This window comes from Anser anser (genome assembly GCF_964211835.1).
Source record: "Anser anser genome assembly, chromosome: 15".
Taxonomy (NCBI): domain Eukaryota; kingdom Metazoa; phylum Chordata; class Aves; order Anseriformes; family Anatidae; genus Anser; species Anser anser.
In genome coordinates, this window is record NC_139736.1 from 16,152,645 (window position 1) to 16,176,398 (window position 23,754).

General features: G+C 38.6%; 1 protein-coding gene across 1 annotated transcript in view; it reads right to left on the reverse strand.

The window, feature by feature from the left end:
- USP7 (ubiquitin specific peptidase 7) overlaps positions 1-23,754 on the reverse strand; it is a 71,973-nt gene that overhangs the window by 26,622 nt on the left and 21,597 nt on the right. The window contains exons 2-6 of the mRNA XM_083800659.1: positions 13,571-13,675; positions 7,549-7,747; positions 6,008-6,146; positions 5,191-5,279; positions 4,402-4,510 (exon numbers count right to left, since the gene is read on the reverse strand). Coding sequence (XP_083656785.1) covers positions 4,402-4,510; positions 5,191-5,279; positions 6,008-6,146; positions 7,549-7,747; positions 13,571-13,675 — 641 coding nt within the window. The remainder of the gene's footprint in view (positions 1-4,401; positions 4,511-5,190; positions 5,280-6,007; positions 6,147-7,548; positions 7,748-13,570; positions 13,676-23,754) is intronic.

Genomic DNA, 23,754 nt, shown 5'->3' on the forward strand with positions numbered 1-23,754 from the left:
CCAGCACATCTACCCTGTGCCTTATGTTCCCTGTGCACAGAACGAGGTTGGTACTTCCAGCGGGTTGCTCAACTGCTGGGGTAAACGCATTCGTTGTTACATGAATGCTCAGTGCAGAGGTAATGGGAGCCACAAGACAGACATTAGATACAGACACGGCTGACAGAAAAATACAAATTAATGTCGAACAAAAAAAGCCAAAAAAAAAGGCAATAAAATATGTTAAGATATTGACTGGTCAGTTAAGAAGATTAAAAAAATTCAGAACATCCACAAAATAAGTTTTCAAATATGCAGAAACAAACACTTGGAAGGATAAGAACTATACGAGGCTATCAGCAGACCAACCACAGTAGTAAGATGAGATAAAACAAACTAAAGTTCCTTCACAACTTTTTACTGAAATACTGATTAGTTTGGCAAGGAAAGCAAACCCCTGACATTCAGATCTTTTAAAAAAAGTTAATTATGCAACAGTAAAGCAATGTGATAATTCACATCATTTTATTTCCTTTTGAATTTTATATTTAACTTTCAAAATTTAGCAGTAAACAGAGATGATATAAAACAGAATCATGACTGGACACTAGTAACATTTAAATTTATGTTTCTACTTAGTTGTGAACTACATTGTCAAGAGCAATATCTACAGACCTAAAAGGGAAAACATGCTCAGGCCCCTACCCAGTTGAGTTCCAAGTATCTCCAGGAACGGAGACCCACAACCTCTCCACACATGCTACCGTCAAGTTTGACCACCCAGACTGTGAAGCATTATCAGCATCTTGCAGAATTAACCTCTCCCTAACTCCAGCTTATGAACCCTTTTATAAGCTGGTTGTCACTGGCCAAAAGAAGAAATGGGAAATATCTGAGTGACCAAGTTTCAAATCTTTCAAATCTAACCAGCCTGTATTAATTGTTTTTCATAACTTGTAAACAAGCACTCATAAAAAGCAAAAATTTAAGAAGTTACTTGCTACGTTTAGGCAAACAGGATTTGAAAATCACATATGGAAAAAAAAATCAAATGTAACTAGTGCAGATACATTTTCTTAGAATACTTTTTGTATATATTTATCAATAATAAGTATTCAAATGCTATTGTCATGAACATTCTTTGTGACAAACCCAAGATGGTACTATAGCAGGCTAAAAGTCAGCTGTAGTGACAACCACTAGGTTATCTCCTTGCAAAATGAGATAAATGGGAGTTCAGAATAGCGTGATGATTAAACAAAATCAGGTTCTTTGCATTTAGTTCTAATTTGGTTTCCTCATGTACCATCTGGATGACTAAATCCTTTCCTGTATCTCTCAAATAATATTAAATCAATTATTTAAAAATTTATATAATGACTACATTCCAGATGCAATTGAATAAAAACACCAGTTTTATTTCTTCTGAAATTCTAATATTTTACTACAGACTGACATCTAACATACAGCCTGCCTTTGGTTTTTCCTTGTGTGTATATAAGCACAACTGAAGACCACTTCTCAAAAAGCTTAAGTGTTTCTTCAAGCTAAAAACAAACCACGATCCTTTACAAACCTTTATTTTCACATTTAGCCCTCCCAAACTTCGAAAACTTGATCTCAAGATCAAGGAGTCAGGCATTTTGATCCATTAGAAAAAAGCAGCATCTTTAACACCTGAGAAGTTCCCTCGGGAAATGAACACACAAGAATGACAGGAACATGTAGAGGCAATGGCTAAAAGCAACAGACAGGTATACAAGAAAAATTTTTAGATGTTTATGTGGTAAAAGAATGCTACAGACAAGCTTGAAGACAGTGCTTAGAGTCAAAGACAGTTACTTAAAGAAGGGAAGAAAGCACTGTGAATGAAATTTGAAGGTATGGTAAAAATATATTAGCTAAATTATTAGCTAAATTAAGGAGAGCAGATCAGGGAGAAATGTATTGCACCTATACTTACGATATTAGCATAATTATGTAAACGTTCTGCTACATGCTCACAAACTGTAGAGAATTTTTCCAAGAGAACCAGCAAAGAATTTTAAAACTGACTGGCTGAAGCAACACAGACTGACTGGCTGGGGGCACTGATGACAGACATGGGAAGCAACATGAAGTGGTCTGAGATCATATCTGGACTCCCCACTGTCCTTTGCCAGAGTAGACTGTGCTTAGGCGTGCATTTACCCGTCACAAAGATATGCCCTGCTTTATTCCCTACCACAGAAGCCACCCGGCTGCTAAAAAAGGGAAGTTTCGTTTCAAGTACCCAGGAACCCTCCAACCGCTGTTTGGAAACAGAGCAAAGAAGGAAAGATGTCTGCATTCATCCTCTCCCATGCTTCATCAGAGGGTTTGACGTCCCATAAATATACGCTTGCACTTGATATTGTTCATGCTTTCCCAGCTCTATTCCTGACAGCAATTTCTCTGTTAACAAACCTCTGAATAACAGCAATAAAAATAATTATTTATCCTAAGTATGGAGGATTAACAGAAATAACGGAATTGGTGATAATTAACTGTTTTAAAAGGAACAAATTTGTTCAAAGTGAAAATAAATATGTTGTAGAAATTCATTTTTTTTTTTCAGACCAGATAGCTAGTGATTCTTCCTTATCTGTAGTAACAGCAAATGAGTACCAAAACTGCCTAAAACAACCACTATTGGTTCTTCTGGTTCAGGGGACTCTGAAAATCTGAAGAATAAGCAGAGAATTAGGCATCCAGTACCGTTTCCATTAAAGAATCTGCAGTTACCAGCTAGTAAATTAAGCTCTCTCATATGGTTGCTATCCAGATATTAACAATCCCTAACAGCTGGTATTTATTTAGGGCCTGGGGAAGAAGTGCAGGGGAATGCCCGAGAAGACTAGTTCAATTGAAACAGATCTGTATCACAAAAAGCATTTCTTCACAGAACAAGTTTTCTTCATGCTACATACTGATTTACCGACTGCAAGACATTCTAGAAAGGAAATACTCAATTGGATTAGATGTAGCTATTATAAAAACACATTTTTCTTTCAAGAAACGTGAGGTTGTCGAAAAGAATAAAATGCACAAACATTACGAATGCTGAGCCAAAACCAGGCATTATAACAAATGATAAGCTGAATGGGTAAATTACACTTCTTGTAAAAAAGAAACAGGTGCACCACATAAAACAAGTCAAGTATTTATTTCTTGTGCATGGCATTGGTAAAACCTCAGTTACAGTCTACTGAAGCTCAACATGCTATTTTTTGCAACTCTGAAGTGTAAGCAGCACATTGTAAAAGAGAAAAAAAAATCCCAACTGGGGCTCTTACAGGCCACTGTGATACAAATAATAATGATAAGACTGGAGAATAGGTATAATGAAAAGTACTGAAGAAAAGAAAGCTTAATGGAACAACCTAGTATACACACAAGAAAAGTCAGAATTCTTCATATTCACTAAGAGATACAAGTGCAAATGGCAAGAACACAAAAAACTTAGGTAAAACTACAAGAACAAAATACAACAGAAGATTAAGAATGGCAAAAGAATCTTCAAAAATCTTTGAGTGAAGAGTTTTTTTATTATTATTATTATTCCTAAGGAATAATAACAACAACTAATAACAGTAGAAGGATAAAGTAGGATCAAAAGGACTCTCCAATAAACTAAATGGTACCAAGTAGTATATATCTAACTAGCTATGCTTCAATAAAGTAATTTATGTTTTTTACCCCATTAAGGCTATTGCACTATTTTAAAATTACACATTATCTAGTGCATTTCATCCTGTTTCAGTGAAATATTTATTAAGCGCATACTCCAAAATTTTACTCCTTCCAGCAAAGAAGTACCATCTGCAGTAAATAAAAAACATATGAATGAAGCAAATATAAAAGTTGTTTAAATTGCTGAAATTATAATGCTTTCCCATCACTACAAAGATGCAAACCACAACAGCAGAAAATTCAGCTGTGCAACATAAATTAAAAGACAGAACAAATGAACCTCACAGGACGTACTTATTTATCTTTTTATGTTGTTTATGGGCTGAGAAGTCATAAGTGAGTTTTCTAGTTTAACTATTTAAAGAAACGAAAATTACTTTCCTCACATCTGCAAGAAGTAGAATCAGTCTTCTTTTTTCCTTCAACAATTCAAGCAACATTCACACATAACAAAGCCTAGGAAACACCCCTTAACTCAGGTTTTTCCACCAGGTATTCTGTCTACTTTCACAAAAACCAAGAGCCTATGCTCAAACTAGAAAAGGAAACTTGGGGCTGAAGTGCAGGAAGCAAGACGTGCATCAGCATGTCACAGCTTCCGTAATAGGATAAAGGAGGCAAAAGGAATAGAGAGACGCATTCTGAAGCATTTATATATAAATATTCTGGATATTTCAATTAGCAATCTCATTTTTTCCATATACTAATTACCTTTCGTAGTTGATTTGTGAAAAATAAAGTCTGTAACAAACTGTTCATGTAACAAGTTGCTCCCTGGTTCTTCAAGCCAACATATCCTGTGTGCTTCTTTGAATCCCACCTGGAAAATAGTGGTTAAAAAAAAAAAGATTTTATCAACTGTAAAGAGCACTTGTTCTAAGGTAGCACTGCTGGTAGGTATCAGCTACTCTTCACTATTACTTAAGGTTCAAAAAACCAGACTATATATGCTTTCCTACTGCCTGCCAGTATATCTTTGGAATTAAATGTTTTGATATTAGATTTTCTTTTTCAAGATGTTCTATATGGCAGAAAAAATATTTATTATGAAAGTGTACTGAAATCCAAAGCTATCCTTTTAAAAGCAAGTCTGCATTTCAGTAGAACCTATTTGTTTAGAAGTGACACAAAGCAGAATGACTCAGACAAGGCAGTTTTAAAACTGTAAACCAAGGGAAGCTAGATAGAAGAGTCACCTGACTGTATCTGAAACTCCTATCAGTTGTAAGGTCAGATATATTGAGGCTACATTAGCAGACGCATTAAATCACAAATTAATTTGTACAGAAGTAAAAGTTCTACAACATCGTAATATAAATTGAAGTTTAACCTTGACAAAAATGCGTTATGACTGATGAAAAATATTGCTCGTGAGAAATAATCAAGTAAACATGATAAAGTGTCTAATAAGCTACAACTATTAATAACAAAGTACTTGAACAACCTCAAGTGATGTAGAAATATTAAAATTAAGAACTATATTTAAACAAAGATACTTACGCCACTCCATGTGGAGCATCTGCTTGAACGTAGACTTCAAAAGTAACTTTGTCCTCTTCTATAAAGCCTTTTTCAGGATCAGTAACTTCCTGTAAAACAAGAACGACACGGGAATATGAGAACTGCAAAACTTCTCTATATTACAAGATGACTGTTGTGAAGCATCCAGTTAGACATTGCTTAATTTCCAAGTCAGACCTACCAGTAATAGTAAACTGAAGGGAAAAAAAAGAAGGACATCGGCAAGGCTGTTTTTCAGCTCAATACACTTAGTTCTTTTTTAATGTCTCAATACAGGAAACTCGTTCCTGGCTTTTAAGGTTTTACAGTACTATTTCAATTTCCTGTGGATAATAAGAATCGGTAATCAGAAGTTGGGCTTCTACTTGAAGAACATTATTCCAGCCAGATGAAAGATTAGAGGGCCAACCTTTGAAAAGGCTTAAAAAGCTGTCTCAACTTAAGATAAGCCTTAGCAGTATTATTAGTACATTAAAGTATCTATATACATATACAAATAACACATGGAAACAGAAGAAAGTCTGCATAGCTTCAGAATGATGATGCCCCTTCCCCCCGCCCCCAATGACAGGCATTCAGATACACTGGAAATAATAATGAAGGAATGTTTATGTCATAATGGAAATAAAATCAATCTATAATAACTAAGTACAGGAATTCATAAGAAACTGAAAATAAATCTTCAGCAATGATTAAAAAACAGCTTAAAAAATTCTATAGGTATCTCAGGATCCAGGAGTGCAAGTTCAAAATTGCATCTATAACGTAATAGATTAATGTATGTCCAATTACTTACACTCCAGGCCATAAAGTTGGAAAAGCCCCAGTCATTTTCCTTATGAAAGAACAAGTGACTAATACGACGGCTGAATGATTTTTCATCATCTTTGTAGTTTATTATCTTGAGAACTGCTTGCGCATGACAAGACCACGACCTATAAACACAGAAGAAACATTTGAAACTCATTCAAAACCAGCTTTTTATAGTCATTAAAACATTTTGTTAGTTAGTTGTGGTTTTTTGGTACCTTACTTTCACATTTTTATTTTTTCTTATTAGATGTTAAGATTTGGTTAATTATTTTCAAGGGCATGAATCCCTGGGGCCTTCTGAGGGTGCATTATGAACCTGAAGCTGGAACAGAGGTTCTCTTAGGGCAACGACATTATTAATAAATTACTGCTGGGCAAGCACAGGTAACAGTAGTTTAAGAAGCTAACTGATCTCAAGGTAAGCTATTTCTAACCTACTTCAGCGCAGATGGGTACGCCAACTGAAGGTGGTCTTGGTGTCTCCAAAGTGTGGTAACTCAGCCTCTGACTAAGGAAAGGAGGAGATTCCTCTGCGTTCCCTCCCACTAGATAAATTCCCCTACCCTCTTAATCTGTCTTCAGTAGCATTTCATTGTGACCAGTCCTGTTAAAATTCATCTCGCTTGTGCAAAACGATCAGACTGAACAACAGTTCAAACAATGCCTTGTCACTGTCTCATCCAGTGGCATGACTGCTTTCTTAGCTCCATCAGCTGCACTCTGTTTGATATACTTTTAAAGATCACATTATTCTTTTCCTGTGATTAAACGTGCGTGAGATGAGCATTCACCTTTTAGGTTACAAAAATGATGTGAAAAAACAACTGCTGTTATGCAGTGAGCTGCAAACTGTGCAAGATTTCATGCAAGAATGAAATTATCTTACTGGAAAAGATACCTTTGAGACATCTGCTCTCTAGCTGGATAAGGTACAGTAATTCCCCAGAAATTTGTATTTACCTTTCTAATTTCCTGCATTATTTGCCAAAGGGGTAAAAGACAGCCAATTTTGTTTGGCATAAAGGAATCTAAGAACATGTCCATGTCCTCATATTGGCCAACGAGTAATGAACTCTGTTTAAGGAGATACCTCAATGCACTGTTCTGCCTTAGCTGCTAAGAATTACCTGCTCATGCTCTTTGCAGGCAGGATTTATAGCTCAGCAAGGCTACTGAAACTCCAGAAGCTCTTCAATTTGAAGTAAACCCAGGACTTCTCACATGCTAAGAGAACTGTCAATCAAAGACTTCCCTCCAGCAATCAAACAAATATATCTAAATTCTACCACAAACTTGCCTAAAGAGAAGATTACTTATACGCCACACTGCCTAAAGAGGGGATTACTCTTTTTTTTTTTTGATTTTTGAAGGGGGGGGGGGGGGAAGGGGACTCAAAATCTCGCAAGAATTCTTTCCTCTCAAAGAAAGATTGGTAGATTTTTTTTTCCATAGTTGACTACATTTCTTGCAATACAGATTAACTAGTATCAAATGAAGACTTGTAAAAAAAAAAAAGTGTCTTACGTGGAGTCAGATTCAGCGTTGCACTGTAGGAAGAATCCTACACTTTTTTGGTGTGGTCTGTCCGGGTAGAGTCGTGGCATAACCATGATCTTCCATGGCAAATTCCGTACAAAGCAGGGAGGACTGAGAACTGACTCGCTCAATCTGTTGAAGCGTTCGACTGTAAACTGAAATGTTGCTTCCGATCGCCAACTCGTATCTGTAAAGTACACAAATACATGCAGAGAGCATTTGAAAGATCTGATGGTTTGCCCTTCAAAATAATTTTCAAAAATCCTGCAACATGGGTGTGTTTTATGTAGTGAGATTCTGGAAGCAACCAAAAAGAAGTCCAAAATCCACTGTCATTTAACTCTTTAGCAACTGAAGTTTCAATTTTCTCGTTTTGAAAAACACACTGCAACAGCATTCTGGAAAACAGAGCACTGAAAGACACGTTCTTTCTGTACTGTTTCTTAAACCATTTTATTACTAGAATTTGCTACCACTTGAGTTTCTTCTAAAGCTATAGGTACAGTAAGACAGAAATATCGAATGCTTTACAACAAAAATCACAGCCCACTACCTCCTCTTGTTGCGCAGTGTCTTCACAGATCAGTTTAAGTCAGTTGTCGGCATGAACCAAGACGTTTGAAGGATTTACACAATCTGTTCAACTGGCCTGTCAATATCAAGTCACTACTTAGCTGGTTTCTGCTTGCAAGAGTATTTTTTCTAAAACAGATCAACCTCATGCTTTTCTTTTAATTTCCTATCAGATAAGTGAAGAATTTTTCAAGACTAGGGTCCTGTTGTTCCTTGTTGTATGCAAGTTTTAGAGATTTTTAGTGGTCTAAAACAAAGTTAAATAAGACAGTTTTTAATATTGCTTATTTTGACACACAAACTAATTTTGCCTTCTTCCCACATCCCTGCTTCTTCATATACCACAATCTGTTCCACTTCTGTTGTACAAAGCTGTAACAGGGTGCTGGAGACTGCGACAGCTTCAGGAAGGCACAAGACTGGGCTCTTTTTTGTTGTGACATGCCTCATATTGTATATAGGGAGAAAAAACTTGCAACTTATCTCAACAATTTCACAAGGCAAGGAACACGTACAGTGCGCGCTCATGATGCTCCCCTCTTTTTTTCATGGCTCCAACTTAACATCTGCAGAACATGGCAAGATTTGCTTCTGGGTGTGGGAAAGTACGAGCAGCACAGGGTGGCACATGGCATGCGGGGTCCCAACGTTAATCCCACGTCACCCACAGGGGGTGCGGAACCGGAGCAGATGTGTCACATGCAGTGACACCCAAAGCCAAAAGCACTGAGGTACAAGGACAACGAGCCAGAAACTGGACCATGAAATTAGTGACAAGGTGTACAGTATACAACAAAGGTCGGGTTTTGGTACTTGCAAAGCAGTCTTTTACTTGGAATGCTTTGTGTAACACCAAAGATTGTGTTGAATGGTGCTTTTTTGTTGTTTTGTTTCTTTTCTTTCTTTTTTTATTTTTTTTAAAGCAGGCAAGTCCTAGTTGCTGCCTTGTTTAAGAAACTAAACTCTTTTGATTACAACATGCAACAGTGTAAAGATTATACACTTCACAAAGAAAATTACAAATTTTGTCCGTAGCTGTGCAGAAGCTTTGACAGGTTTCATTCTTCGCCCTTGCAAAATGGTTTTCTTTCCAAGCAGTTATTCTACTGCTGATTTTGATCTTGGCAACACAGTTGGTCTTATTATCCCTAAGCTTTCCTAATTAGCTCTCAAAAGTAGCAGCACTACAACAGAAACCAGCCAACCGATCTGCTTCCTCTCCCCTCCACACCTGTAATAATCTTGGTAATATTCAGTGCTGTCAGCTTCCTCAGCAACAGAAGAGTTCAAAGGATTGCCTTCTCCTCCTTTTCCCTACGTGCTAGTGTAGCTAGCCAGTAGTTTATCACCTACTTTGCACCTGTTTCCTACCCATTTTACTTACTGCTTGTGGAGAGAATTCAGGCAGCTGCTCTTCTACGAGCAAAGGAGCTCCACGCTTGCAAGCTTCTTTGCAGACACAATCAAAGAAGATCCTTAACAGAGTTAACAATTTAAGAATCAGCCTTGCATCACATTTCTCAGAACAGCTCGAGAACGCCTCCCTGTTCACCACCAAGATCAGTCCTTCTGGACTTGGTTTAGGCGTCCAAAAAATGAGCAGACCAAGTTTGCTTTCTGCCTCCTTTAATGCAGCTTTCAGAGCACTTCAGTACAAGGATGCAGCAGTGTTGCCACGTTATCTGCTAAAAAAAGGCAGCCCACGCAGCATCTGCAGATGCTTCAGAGCAAGTTTGCCTGTATTTCTTGATTTCTTTTCAGGAAAGCCTGTGTGTGAGACCTCACCAGGGAAGGGCACTCTTCTCAGTAGAATATTTGAGCAATCACTAGAAACCACTCCACAGAAATTCAACCTCGCAGCAAAGGTCAACCCTAAAATAGAAGTTTCTCTAAGAATACAAACAATCCCTAGAAACAACAACCTTCTTTTCCTTCCAGAAAACCCATATTTTTAAGAAGTGCAATTGATTAAAACAAGAATTGTGTTTAAAAAAAGTTTAAATACTAAGTCTGATTAATATACTGAGCACATAGGCAAAACCTTTACTCACCATCACAAACATATCCAACAACTTGTAATAAAAGGCTGCAATTGGCAGCAGGATAATTTCTTAGTGACTGGCAAGTAAGGCTTTCATAAATCATTGAAATACAAATATGACACATGAACTTAACCACAAGACAAAAAGAACAGACCCAGCTAACAATGCCTGGTGAAATTCCATGCAATGGATTGTGTTTGCTAGGTGGAAAAGATTTGGTCACCAGTGAGATGAATGTCACGCTTAACATCGTGATACAACAAAGATCCTTCAGATCAGAGATCCAAATACAGAACATGATGCATTTCAAGACTTTGTACATGTTTAAGTATTTTTACCTTTGAGAAAAGCAGATTTTTCTCTTAGTAGATGTTGCTACCTTTAAAGTACACTGGGGTTATTAAAATATTTTGAACCTGAATTATTAATGGGGAAATTGGCTGAAAATTCTTTGAATATTTCAATAGTGATCCAAATACAGCATGCAACATTAGCATATGGCGAAGACTTATGCTTCTGAAACCCTCCTAGCCACTGTAATTCTTCACCAAAATGAGACTCAGTGGGTAATTCCAATGCTGTGATTTTGTTTTGCTAGGGACCTTCTGCTTGAACTTCAGCTTCAGAGGGAATTTACTCTATTTACTGGTTGTAATGCTGATGCAGTTACAAAACAAATTTGATCAGAGCTCCCTTTTTATTGTTTGCAAATATATATGTATATTTGCAAAGCTGCTATTCCTCCTCACAAGGCTTGGTTCCTCGAGTCCTTCTCTGTACAGAGCATGGCACACTCCTTCAGCTGGTTCTTTTTAATTGCCAAGACATCATACAGGGCAACACCAGGTTACAGTCAAACCACTCGTAAGAATAAAGCTGTCTGAAAGTCCAGTTGGCGGTCCACTGCTGCCCCCGTCACATGGTACAATGCCAACAGTGAGCCACCTAGCAAAAGGGATGAAAGCTGCACTTTTCCCACTTTATCAGCCTTTTTTTTTTGTGGTCTAAGCAGGAGGAAAAAATCACCTTCAAAGTTTCTTGAACTCAGAAATTCACTAGGAAGTTGGTCTCTATGATCCAGTAAACAGCATCAACATTTTATCCTGCTTTTCACTTCTTTTGCAGAAACCATTAAACTCACTTGTGAATATTCTTACTGAAGCAGTGTCTGAATTCAAGCATTCTTTTTCAGCTCAGATTGGTCTCACTGCTACGAAAAACAGCAGTGGAAAACAGAGCATGTTTAAAGAGGCCAGTGCCTCCCTGCATTTTTCCTATCTTGTGAATCTCCCACGCTGTCCATTATGCATATATACCATGCTGCAAACCAGGACAGCCTAGGAACAAACAGCAAGACAGCAACTGCACTGACGTGTAAGTAATGCAACAGCAAGCAACTCATCTGGTTTACAAGGCTTGGAAAAGGCATCATTCACTTATGTGATGCAAGTCTTCAGGAATGTTTTTGCAATTACAACATTTTGCAATAACCCTACTTTCTATCTGTGTCAATGTAGAAGTACCATAGCACCAAGATGTATCCAGACACTCCTTAACTAAATATGATAGTCAAGAACTACCAGAGTATTGCTAAATCATCACATTTTACCCCTGAAAGGTGTCCCACAGCAGAATGGAGCAAAGCTCTTGTAAAGTCCACTAAGACATTAGTACTGCCACAAACACAGAAGCTTTCACAAGCCTTTTGCTGAATGCTTTCAGATGCTTCTTTTCCTACAGCAGCATACTGATTGTCTGAGATGACTCAAATATTTGGTAAATGACAAACTGTGTTACTGTAGCTTTTTGATTAAAAAGTCAACGTTGTTCTGAATGAAGAGAGGTGTATGTCTGAATACTTGCCATCTTTGATGCAGCCTGGGCTTCATCAGCTGCTTCAGCAGCTTAACTTCCTTTTGCTTAATTTGTGCAAGTATATGTGGTCGAACATCTGGACAAATTTTTGTACTAATTGACCAATAATATTAGCTACTGGCTACACTGGTTCACTGCTATCAGGTTTTCTAGCTATAAATCCTGTTACCAAGAGCATGAAATTCAGAGCCATCCTTGCCAGTCAATCCACTCAATCTCCTCTTGCTACCATCCAAATACCAGGACCCAAAAAAGATGCTTAACATCTTTTAACAGCAGGTAACTTGGTTTTGATCAAGACAAAAAAATCCTCTTTTAGTCTTGGGTAATTACTCTTGAATTCCTGATTTGAGAAATCAAAGCCCCCCTGAATGATGATCAACAAGAACATAAGCTAAACAGACATCATGTTTACTTTCTTGCAATAATCTGATCTTAGGAAACTTTATCTTTGCCAGTGTTACAGAGACAAGTCAACCATGAGATGTTTCTGTCTTGAATTTAAACCATATTCTGTTCATGGAACATTATCATTTTCTATCAGCATTCCATCTGTTATTAGGTTCCTTGAATACATGACAGCAAGCACTTTTTTGCCCTTTAAACTCAGTTTGTGGTTTTTCTCAAACAAAAACCACACAACACTTTCCACAAATATTTAAGCATATCTTTGAGTACTTCCTAACTCTCACAAGACAGCATGAGACAGAGAATCAGAGGGGAACAGGTCCCATTCAAGTTGTGTCTCCTTTCCCCCAATTTAATTTTTAGTTCTTCAAAACAGGAGCAGTTTCTCCTCCTAGTATTTTAGGATAAGAAATAGTATTACATACTTCCTTCACTAAATATAACAGATTTAAGTGAATTACAAATGTGTTATCTTTCTTTAAATAAGCCTATACATATCTACTTAAAATTATTTTTCTGTAATAGAAAATAAAGTTTACCCCCTAATTTTTATTTAGCAAACCAAACAACAACAACAACAAAATCAAAACCCTAACTGTTTTCCCCTTTCATTAACAGGACAATAGTACAGACTTTTTCCCTTGCAAATCACAAATAAAAGTGCATCAGAGCTGGGGGGAGAAGTGTTCCTCAGACAAATCGTTAGCAGTGACTTATCATAACTGATCACAGCTGCCACCTGACAACAGAGTAGGACAGATAAGGACTCTAAACGTCCTGAAGGGATTGCATAACTGACAAAATCACAATTCAGCAAAGCACCAGCTGCAGTATGTTTAAAGGGATATATCACAAAATGTAACAACAAACAGTAACACTTTCTGCAATTTTTAAATGAATAAAAAAAAAGTAACAAACCCTCAGATGCCTAACCCTACTGTATAGCTAGGTCATAAGAACACCTAAACAGAAAAAAAGCTGTAACTATTGAGGCTTTGATTTTCTAGTTAGCTGCAGTTTAGAGGACACATAAGACATGGAGCATTTTGTTCTTAAACTCCGAAAAATAAAGAAATGAGCAAGCTGCAGGTTTTCATCAAATATTTACATACCATCTTCCATGTCTTCTTCAGTGTTGTTATGTCCATCAGCCATTGCTACATTCCCATTAATGACAGGATTTTGAGTAATTCTTGGAGGATCATCTGCATCTCCAGCTAACACAGAAAAATAAAAAAAAATATATTATTCAGCTGTATTAACATTTCTATCTCCAGCGATGTTTATGAGATAACCAAGACACAAAAGGCACGCTTTTTCCTGCAGAACAGTATCCACTGAAGCTGTAGTACAACTATTGTACAGGTGTACATCCAACTGTAAAATTCCTCAAAGAGGTAGACACTTAGGGATTGAGCAAAAAGTCCATGTTAATACAGAACACATATAAAAAAGCAACTTGATTCTTAAACTGAGTGTAAGGCCATTTGCAAGTATCTCATAATCATGTCTTGTAAAAAAAATGAACCTTTAAATGGCTTTTTTCCTGCCATTCCACCTTTTTGTAGATATACTTCTAACATAAGACATAAATTAACAATCTACTTCAAGACTTCTTCAGTGCCACTGCTCTTTAAAGTAAAACTAAATATTTAATCAAACGTAAAGTTATGTTTTTAAATCTTACTTGGAAAACTTTGGAAGGAAAATCCTTTCCCCTCTCAGGACCATATTAGAGGTAACATTTTCCAGTTTCTAGCCACTATTGCTACTAAGTTTTGTTACGATAACCATTTTAAACACGTAAATGCCACTAAAACAGGAGATGTGAAACAACTCTGTGAACCGTAGAACAGAGTTTCAGAGATGAATTGCTTCAGCATCTTCACGATGAACCCAACAACAGAACACCACCTTCTTGCACTGCTCTGCACCAGAAGCTGACTGATCACTTCAGCACAATTACTGCCACAATTACTGCTTTTCCTCCATATACATTCTTGAACAAACTCTTTCCCATCATGGAACCAAAACCCGGACCCCCTTTGCCGCCAGCCCAGGGGCACACATGACCCCAGAGAAAGAAGACCGTAGGCAGCCCCCCAGTCAGCGCCTCCCTGCGCCCCGTCAGCACCTCGGACAGCAGCACCCGCTTGGCCCGGGACACCCGCAGCCCCCAGTGCCCATAGGAGAAGCGGGGCTGGGGACTGGAGGATTTGGGGGATTGGGACAGGGGACAGCTCACTCGGGACCCGCCTCCGCCCGCTGCTCTTCCTTTGCCCGTTTAGTGCCAGAGGAGCGACAAGTGGAACGCGCACTCGCTGCACGACGGTCACCAACCCTGTACGTCCTGAGAAGCCAGAGTGGAGGCCAAAGCCACTGCCAGCTAGGTGAGAAGTGAGGTAGCGTCAGGCTGCCTCAATCCTCCTGTCACGTTGGGTGTTGCAGCCTCCTTACAGTGCACAGTACTGAAGGAAAGAGACACAAATGATAGGCGTTCCTACCCTGTTGTTACTGAAGCAGCAGCTCTGTGAGGAAATCCCCAGAACAAACAGCCTCTGCCTCGGGTATCAGCAGAAACCCACCTGAGGTTTGCTCCTGGACCAGACACAAATGACCGTAAACTTCATACTGACCCATGCCTTTCAGAGGCCTGCTGGGTTAGAGCACATCTCACTGAGGCGCGAGCGCTATTTAAATGCTGAAGACACACAGCATGCAGTGCCCACACTGAAGCGTGTGCCTTCCTCATCTCTCCTTAGAAGGGCGATAGCAAAATCAGCTACGAAGCAAAGTTTGGGTTGCACTAGACACAGGTATGCAGAACATTAAAGAAGCCCATGCTGGCAGGCATCAAAACCAGCAATGCTAGAGCACAGAAAGTTCAAATAAAAAGAGCCCAACTACAACAGAATCAGGGAGGGAGAAGTTTAAACTGCTGCAATTCAAGAAGAGGGTGACAAAAAGGAGAGTAAAAAGTACAGATCACTATGTTTATGTCCACAGCTTGCTTTTTTTTTTTTTTTTCTTTTTTTTTTTTTTCCTCCCTTTCTTGTTTAACAGCATGAAACAAGCCTAAGAAGGAAGCCATCCATCCTCTGGGTCACTTTTCCTCCCCGGGAGCACCCAGCCTGCTCGCAGCAATACCGCTGCTCACACACCGAACTGGTACAATTAAAGCCCAGTATTAAAGTTGCCATCAAGCTAACTTGATATCCAGAAACAAACTGAAGCAAACCTTTGAGGAATATCTGGTTCTTCACCAACAAACTATTTTTCTCACAGAAAATTTAAATGTTGAAATCATGTTTTATTGGGAAATATCTGTCCTTAGCTAACTCTAGAGCTTTCTATGAGATACCGCTCTGCGATCCGCATGAGCAGGAGCAGCATGCAGGGAGAAAACACAAGCTATCACAGCAAAAGCAATCAACTTAAAAGATACAACAGATGCAGCTCCTGAAAGATACTACTTAGTGATAAGATAAACTGAATCACAATGCGAGCTGCTGCTGCTGCTTCTCCTGACAGATATTGACACACATTTTGTAACACAGCCTTCAGATAGGGAAGACAGATAATAGAAATGTTTTCGACTGCTGTGAATAAAGGAAGTTTATGATTTCTAATAAAACTCAACAATTACTGTGAATGCTTTGCACAAAGCAAACACAGACCTTGTTTAACAGATTTGCTAGCAAGCAGTACGACATTTGTTTTTGAACCAAGCATTGAAAATTGAGAATTGATGTCTTCCTCTGTTGCCCTTAAGAGGAAAGAAATGTCAAATTGCACCAAGATTTAATTAAAAAACAAAACAAAAACACCACCAACAAGAAACAACACTTTTCTTAGCCTCAAGCCAAAGAGTTCTTAGCATTATACAAGGCAGGATGAAGGAAAAAAACCTGTCCGCACAGGTCAGGAAGGCCTTCCTCCCAAACACACTGCTGTCTTCAGCACAGCTTAAAACCACGTTGGGTCAACACCACCCAAGTCATGTCACCTGTCAGTTCCTAGACCAGAACACCCAGTTTTAATTGTATCCTTGAAATAAAGGCACAATCTAATAATCAACCAAAATTTAACATAAACCACATAAATGAAGAAGGTAGTACAACAAAGCATAAAATGACCTTGTGAATAAGGAGTGCCTTCAACTCCTGAAATACAGTACTACAAAATACTAAATTACTGTAGCCTCCAATACTTCAAACACTGTCAGTAAAGAACACTTTTTTTCTATCTCCTAAAATGCAACACTTACAACTGTTTAGATATTGTTTTATTAGAAAAAGAAATGTAGGACATGATGAACAGTGATGACAAGTTAAACATTTAGGGTTGTATACAGTTTTCTATCTATTCATGCCACTGCACCACTAAGAAACCAAACAGCTCCGAGTGTTTAAAGAGGGTTTCTACAGTTTGGAGGTTCTGTTAGCATCTGAAGAGAGGCACTTCAGATATTAGCAAGTTTGAGCGAAACAGCTTTTGCTTATTTTCTGAAAGATCATGAATGCTGAAGTGAAATCAAGTCTAAGAAACTGGCGTATCCAACCAGAAAGACACTGGAACATGACAGTACAGTTTAGGAAAGCAGTGAGAAGCAAGTCACCTTACACAGATAAATTACTGGATCATACACAAATTACTGTGCATCAAATTACTGTGTACTCCTCATCACTCATTAACAAAGTCTATCACTGAAGAGTTCAGATGAAAGCCTGAAAGCAAAGTGGTTATTCGAAAGTCAGAATTCTCTGGAGCTAGAATTATGCCAAAGGATGCCACCTCTTACAGAAAGGTTTTTTTAAAATCTCCTCATTATGGACAGTGACCTCAACATTAACATAGGTAAATACAACATTAACTAATCAGAATGAAAATAGCACAATGATTGAAAAAGCCTGGACTCAAAAAAGCTCTTCAGATGGATTCAGCTGGTTTAGTAGGATGAACTCAGTGTCACTGTAAGATGTATTGCTCTATTGTTTTACTGTTCACAATAATTCAAATCTACAGGGAAAGAAAACTCAAAGAACGCTGTAATTTCTTTTCCTATTTTTTTTTTCCTAAGATAATGTGGCCTCTGAAACAATATGAGGCCTGTTATATTCGTACTGAAAAAATACTGGAGAATTTCACGCATCTCCAAGATATAGGATAGGTAGCTCAGCAGCAAATTGTGCTTGCAGTCACAGGTAAGCAAAAGCCACAGACTGACCCCTCTACAGCAGCAATTAAACTAGTAGCAGTATTCTGCCATAGTTTAAGGCTGACAGCAGCAACCTACTAACCTCACAGGTTTCAGTCATGACTTCTGTCATACGATGTACTCAAATTTTGAAAGATTATCTACAGTGTTTCTCGTTAGCTTTTGGATCTGGCAGACAGAGAGGAGAAACGGAAGCAGTCTCCGTAGCAGGTTATGAAAAAAATCTGTTTCCTTTTCAGGTTAAACAGACCACAGTTTTGGAGTAACAGTGACGCTAAAAACTTATGATTTATCATGTACGGCTGCCTCATGATGGCAACCATCAGCATTGAGGACTTTCCCGTGTCTCTACGGTTCGTACAGACCTCCATGCAGAACCTCCACGACTACTCCAGAAAGGACGAGCGAGAAGCTCCAGCGTTCACAAGGCGAAGGGAAGTCTTATGGCCGCTTGCTGCTGGCAGCAGCCTCAGGAGCTGCCCTGCAGTGTTTCAGACCCAGGATTCTGCCTTTATGGAGAGAAAGGCAAAAAGACCAGCCTTTCTCCCCCACTGCTGGGTGTTCCAGAATCTCAGCCTTTGTTACTTCACTGAAGACTTTAAAATGCCTTTTAATGCCTTTTTAAGAACATATATATAATAGTATGTAGACAGACTATGCAAATCTCTCTGAAAAATGAGTGAAATCAGTCTTGCAGCAGTCAAATTACACCAGCATCAGAGGGTATCAATCACATGCTGAACATAAAAGCCAAGGCCAACTTTCCATCTCAGTGCCAGAATTCATTGGACCACTTGAAGTTGGAAAAGGACCTTCTGAGGCAGCTTTGCTGAACTGCTGGTCCGCAGGGCTTATCACGAGTCCTTTTCAATTTAGCGAAATACAGCGTCTTTACAGGATTTTTTAAAGTAGCTATATTAAAATGCATCAGGGACTACATGATTCAAAATACCAATACCACATTGATAATACCACACAGCTGAAAAACAAAAATAAACAAAAGCCACACCATTGCTAGAAATCATCCTGAGACAGAGCTCTGTGATTTAAAGTGCTATTTTAAATAATCACGTCATCTGCCACCACACTGACCTTTACTAGACATTGATGAGACTCATTCCAAAAAACTCAAAGAATATTACTTCTTGAAAGCAAACAAGAAACTTCCAACAATGTGGAGAAGATGAAAGAATAAATACCCACCTTCAATGGGAAACAATTGTGCAGACAGGTTCTTCACAGCCCTCTGCAGCAAAGATTCCCCAAACCATAAGTAGTGTGCAGGAAGTCTACTGAGTCAGTGGAACTGGGTTTTATACAATTACACTAGAAGTTTACAAAAAAGCCTGCGGGTTTCCAGCGACTGGCTCCCCAGGAGCTCGGAAAGCCCTGCTGTGAAGGCAGAGAAACAGGCACCACTCCCAGGAAGCAGCAGGTTAAACACACAACAGACACAACCAAACAAGTTGTGTGATCTCAAGAAACTTAACTTACAACACCCAATCTTTGAACAAGTAGAACTGTTCAAAGAAAAGATTTATAAAATTCTTCCCCTGATGGAAGAAAGCAACCAGCTTGCTCTGGAAGAATTCAGCCTTTCAAAAGTGAGAGAAAATATTTGGCCTCTAATCCCTACCTGCAGTTAGCATACAAACACTACTTCTTACCTGCACGAAGGGACTTAGGAGAAAGGAAATTAAGCAAAAAGTGTGCTACAGTTCCATTTTTTAAGGCACTCTGAGGTTGCTGTAATGAAAACATGAAAATGCAACAACCAATTTCTGTACTTTGACTGGCTTTCAAAAGGCATCCAAAAAATAAAGCAGGTGCCACCCCAAACATTTTCAAAAGATGGAATAAAGAGATGGAACTCAAGCTGGCCGGGTAGAGGAGGAAGGAAAAAGGAAGTAGCTAAATCAGTAAGATCCTGAAGACTGATGTGAAGGTACAGATTGTTGCTGCCACAGATGTTTCCATGACTTGTAAAAGATCATGCAATTACAGCAAAGAGTTAATTTTCATATTAGCAAAATGGTGGGTGATTTGTGCCCCCTCCCCCAATTTTCTTTTAATTTTTCTATTTCTTTTTCCCTCTTTCATTACTTGATCCAGTGTCAAACGGCACTGTGTGCAAGCCCCTAAACTAGAAAGCTATAAAGGACACTAAGTAAACTTAAGGAGAAGCATCAGAAGGCAAGAGGCAAGCTTGCAGGTGAAGTAACAAAGGTGTTGTGGTCACAGGATGAGAAATGACCTGTAGCGAGGGAGGGAGGCATGGTTTAATGGTCCTTGGTGCTTTCAAAATTTGCCTTAGCAAATTTAGTAGAAAGAAAATAGGAAAGACATTTATTTACTAAAGAGAGAGCAAGTAGCCAATGTTAGTTCTTTAAAAAAAAAATAAAGAATTATACAGGAGTCTCTTGCCCTGTAGCTGTCATCTGAAACAAATAATTATTGCACTATTGACTGAATTGCAAATCCCCCACAGTCAGAGACGATGCTACACAAGACAGTAAATGAAGAAAACATTACTGGGATGGGAAAACTTCCTGGAAGCAGACTCATCCCTGCCATGCCTACAGAACATTTAACAATGACTAGACAGACAGTAATGCTGTAGCCACCACTTATTACACTGATCAATCATTATATTGCTGTTGTCTTGTATTCCTATCATTACGTCCGCCTGCTAAAGAGAACATTTTGACAAAATATGGGATGGCAAGAGTGTTTTTATGTTGTGTCAGTGTACTTAATGAATCCAAAAAGGTATGATCTTAGTAAGTTACAGGACTATTACATTCTCAGATAAACCAGAGTTACTCCCCTAAGAAACTTCTGAACACCAAATGTGCATGAGAGAGACATATCATGGTAAATAGTATCTGAAACGTCATCCTACTAAGAAAGCTATCATTACTTGAAAATAAAAGGGAGGTACAATGTATCTTCACGAATAGAAAAATAGCTGAGAACAAATAGCCTACACAGAAGCTATTCCCTAAATTAGGCAGATAAATGAGTTGCTGCAACAAATTGCTTATCTTTAGAGATAACATTTTGTTCTGTAAAATGCTTATCAGAATGCTGAAGTCTTGAAAATACGACTAATTTCTTATAGACATATATAAATCATTTAAAGGATTATCAATACAATTACTCACTGGACCAAAAGCTGCCATTTAAGAAGTCACCCCACCTCCCCAAATTTACTAAAACAAGCAGTGACTAAATTACTGCCAGCTTTCAGCAGTTTAACTCATTGCTTTATGAATAATTCAGTGTCAAATGAAAGACTGCATGAACCAGAGTTCAGTTTGGACACTAACAACACACCTATAATTATCCAACATATTTACAACTTTATACTTCTGCTGGAGCAGTTTCTATAGATTGCTTTCTCAATGTATTTTAAGAAAATTTTCACACACTTTTAAAGCTTAAAGTGTTTAATAACTTGGGATACGCAACAATACCAGCATGAGTTTTTTCTTCAATACAGTGATGTTATTTCTCTGAAAGATGCCAACCTCTCACTAACCTGTTTTTACCCATTCCACAGTGCCACAAGCTCCTCAGCAGTCATCCGGGCAAGAGAAAGTCTGCTGAGAATCATTCCATAGTTGTTTTTCTTAGTCTGCTGAGCTTTGCTAGCTTAGGTTACACGTGTAGAAAACTACCAGACCCGGAAGAAAAAGGAAAGACGACTGCTTCTGGCTCCCATGTAGTACTCAAAACAGTAAACGGAACGGTTGACAAGACAAATAATTTTCTTCCACGACAGGGGAAAGGCTGAAACATCAGAAGTGTCATGACCCATTATAGCAACAACCACCGGACTTGCACTGCCTTCTCTTCACTGCATCTAAAGGAGCACGGCTAGAGAGGCAACCATCCTAACTCGTTAAGTCTTGTCTCTGCGCATTCCAGAGATGATAGCATGATTACATTTTTGCTGAAGACAAGGCACTTGGTCCCAACCTACTGAACACACCCTAAACAATGTGTTTTTCCAGTATCACACCCCTCTTTATGTTTTACTGCTCTACTGACTAATTAATTGACTTATCTCTTGCAACAACAAACACTAAGCTCTTCGGCAATCATCACTAGAAAGGCTGAAAAACTACTTACAGCAAAGTGAACTTCTAACATACGGAAAATGATACATTCTCAACTGGAGCCAGGGCAGTCCAAGCATCACGGAGCACTTCTGTTTACCTGTGACGCTACACTCAGCATGCTGCAATGCTGTGATCACATTCTTTGTGCTTTAAAGAGAGAGAAATTAATAATTAAATAAGCTTATTTGGGTAGTACTATGAACACGTTATGGGGCTGGTGATTATGCTCCCTTTAGCCTGATACACTTCTCTTTCAAGTATAGAAAAGCATATGGCTTCACCACCTGAGCCAGCCTAATTTTGACCTGTCAGTCAGCTACGTACATACCCAGAACTCATCTCTGGATCATCTTGGCTGAGTACACTTCTCAGATTCTAAAGTTTTGGGGTATTAAAGCAAAATACCATGGCTGAATTCTTGCTACATACTTAGAGCAGCGAAAAAGCTTTTCACTTGTAACAATAATATAAAATATTACTTTACCCTTTCTTAGAATGAGGGTTAGTATGATTATATACAGTACTTGTACAATGAGCTCTAAAGGTAGGATGATTTTGTGTAGTTACTTTTGTAACCTAGTTAAAACATCATTAGCCATTACTTTAATTTCTGAAATACTTGTTGAGAACGCTTTTGTGCTTACAGGAATCACTAATTATGCTGCTCACTGCTAAATGCCGCCTGGGCATACACTGAGCTTTCCTGACACCAGTGGCAGCATGGAGAGGTAGCATGGGCACAAGAAGTCTTCTTTTGTTGTAATACTGACATGATTTTCTGAAACTGAAAACGTAGTTCATCTGCCCGTGTTTAAATGCAAACCCAATTTTCCAGCAGAGAGCATCAGTGGATAATAAAGATTTTGCACTGCAATGACACTAGCACACAGGACAGGGGGGAATGACATGACATAGACCACTTTTAGCCTCATACCTTGTCTGTAAGTAGGACTAACAGTAACTTCTTGCGCAGGGTTTGTTTAAAAAAAACACCACCACCACACCATTAACAGATCACTCCAAGCTAGACAAAGTGTGGTCTATGCACATTGGAGACTTCACATCTGAGATCCAACACCATCAGCACTTCTTCCTGTGACTTTTGCAAATGCTTTTAATGGTCTTCCTTTACCATCACAGATTTGCTAGCATTGATCTGGTTTCATCTCTTCTTTACGCACTGCAACGTGCAGAAAAATGGATACACAGGGCAGGACCACAGAAATCTGACGTGCTTGTTACAGGCAGTCTCTCAGTAGTTCTGAGAGCAGCCTAGTGAAAAGGAAAGGCAAACAAACCAGATTCAGGAGAGCAACTTTAAATCCTGTTACGTGTTTGCAAGAAAGAAAGAAAGAAAGAAAGAAAGAAAGTGGAGTTAATGGTATTTCTTTCTCATCAGAGAACACAAGCAACTCTAAATCCAGGCTTTTTTGCTCTACTGCGAAGGAGTCTAAATCAAATGTGCTCACAAGAAATGACTCCTCTTAGCCTAATTATGCAACTACTAAACCTGTTTTAAAGGTAACTATTACAGCATAGCAGCTATAACCACAAGTCAAGTCACCTACAGACTTGGTCTGGCAGTCCTATGGCAAGTCTGATGATGTGAAAACACTGCTTGGTACCCAGAGCATGGGGATCTAGGGCACTAGGCATCATGCACATACTGCTCAGTTTGGATGCACAGGTAGGAGATCTTGGGACCTGCTAACCACAGTATCTGACTGCATTGTTCTTGAAGTGGTAGGTACTTGTATAAAAACCAACTGCCACGGGCTCTAATTAAGTGTGCTGAATGCTACAATGATCTGAACTATTACATGGAAGCAAAGAGATACGCTTTGTTTTACAAGGGAGAACTGTAAAGGCTGCTGTGTGTGCTGGTTTGTCTTGTACACTTAGCTTTTATTTTGTAGTTAAAACGAATTCAGAATGAGGGCAGAGAAAACAAGAG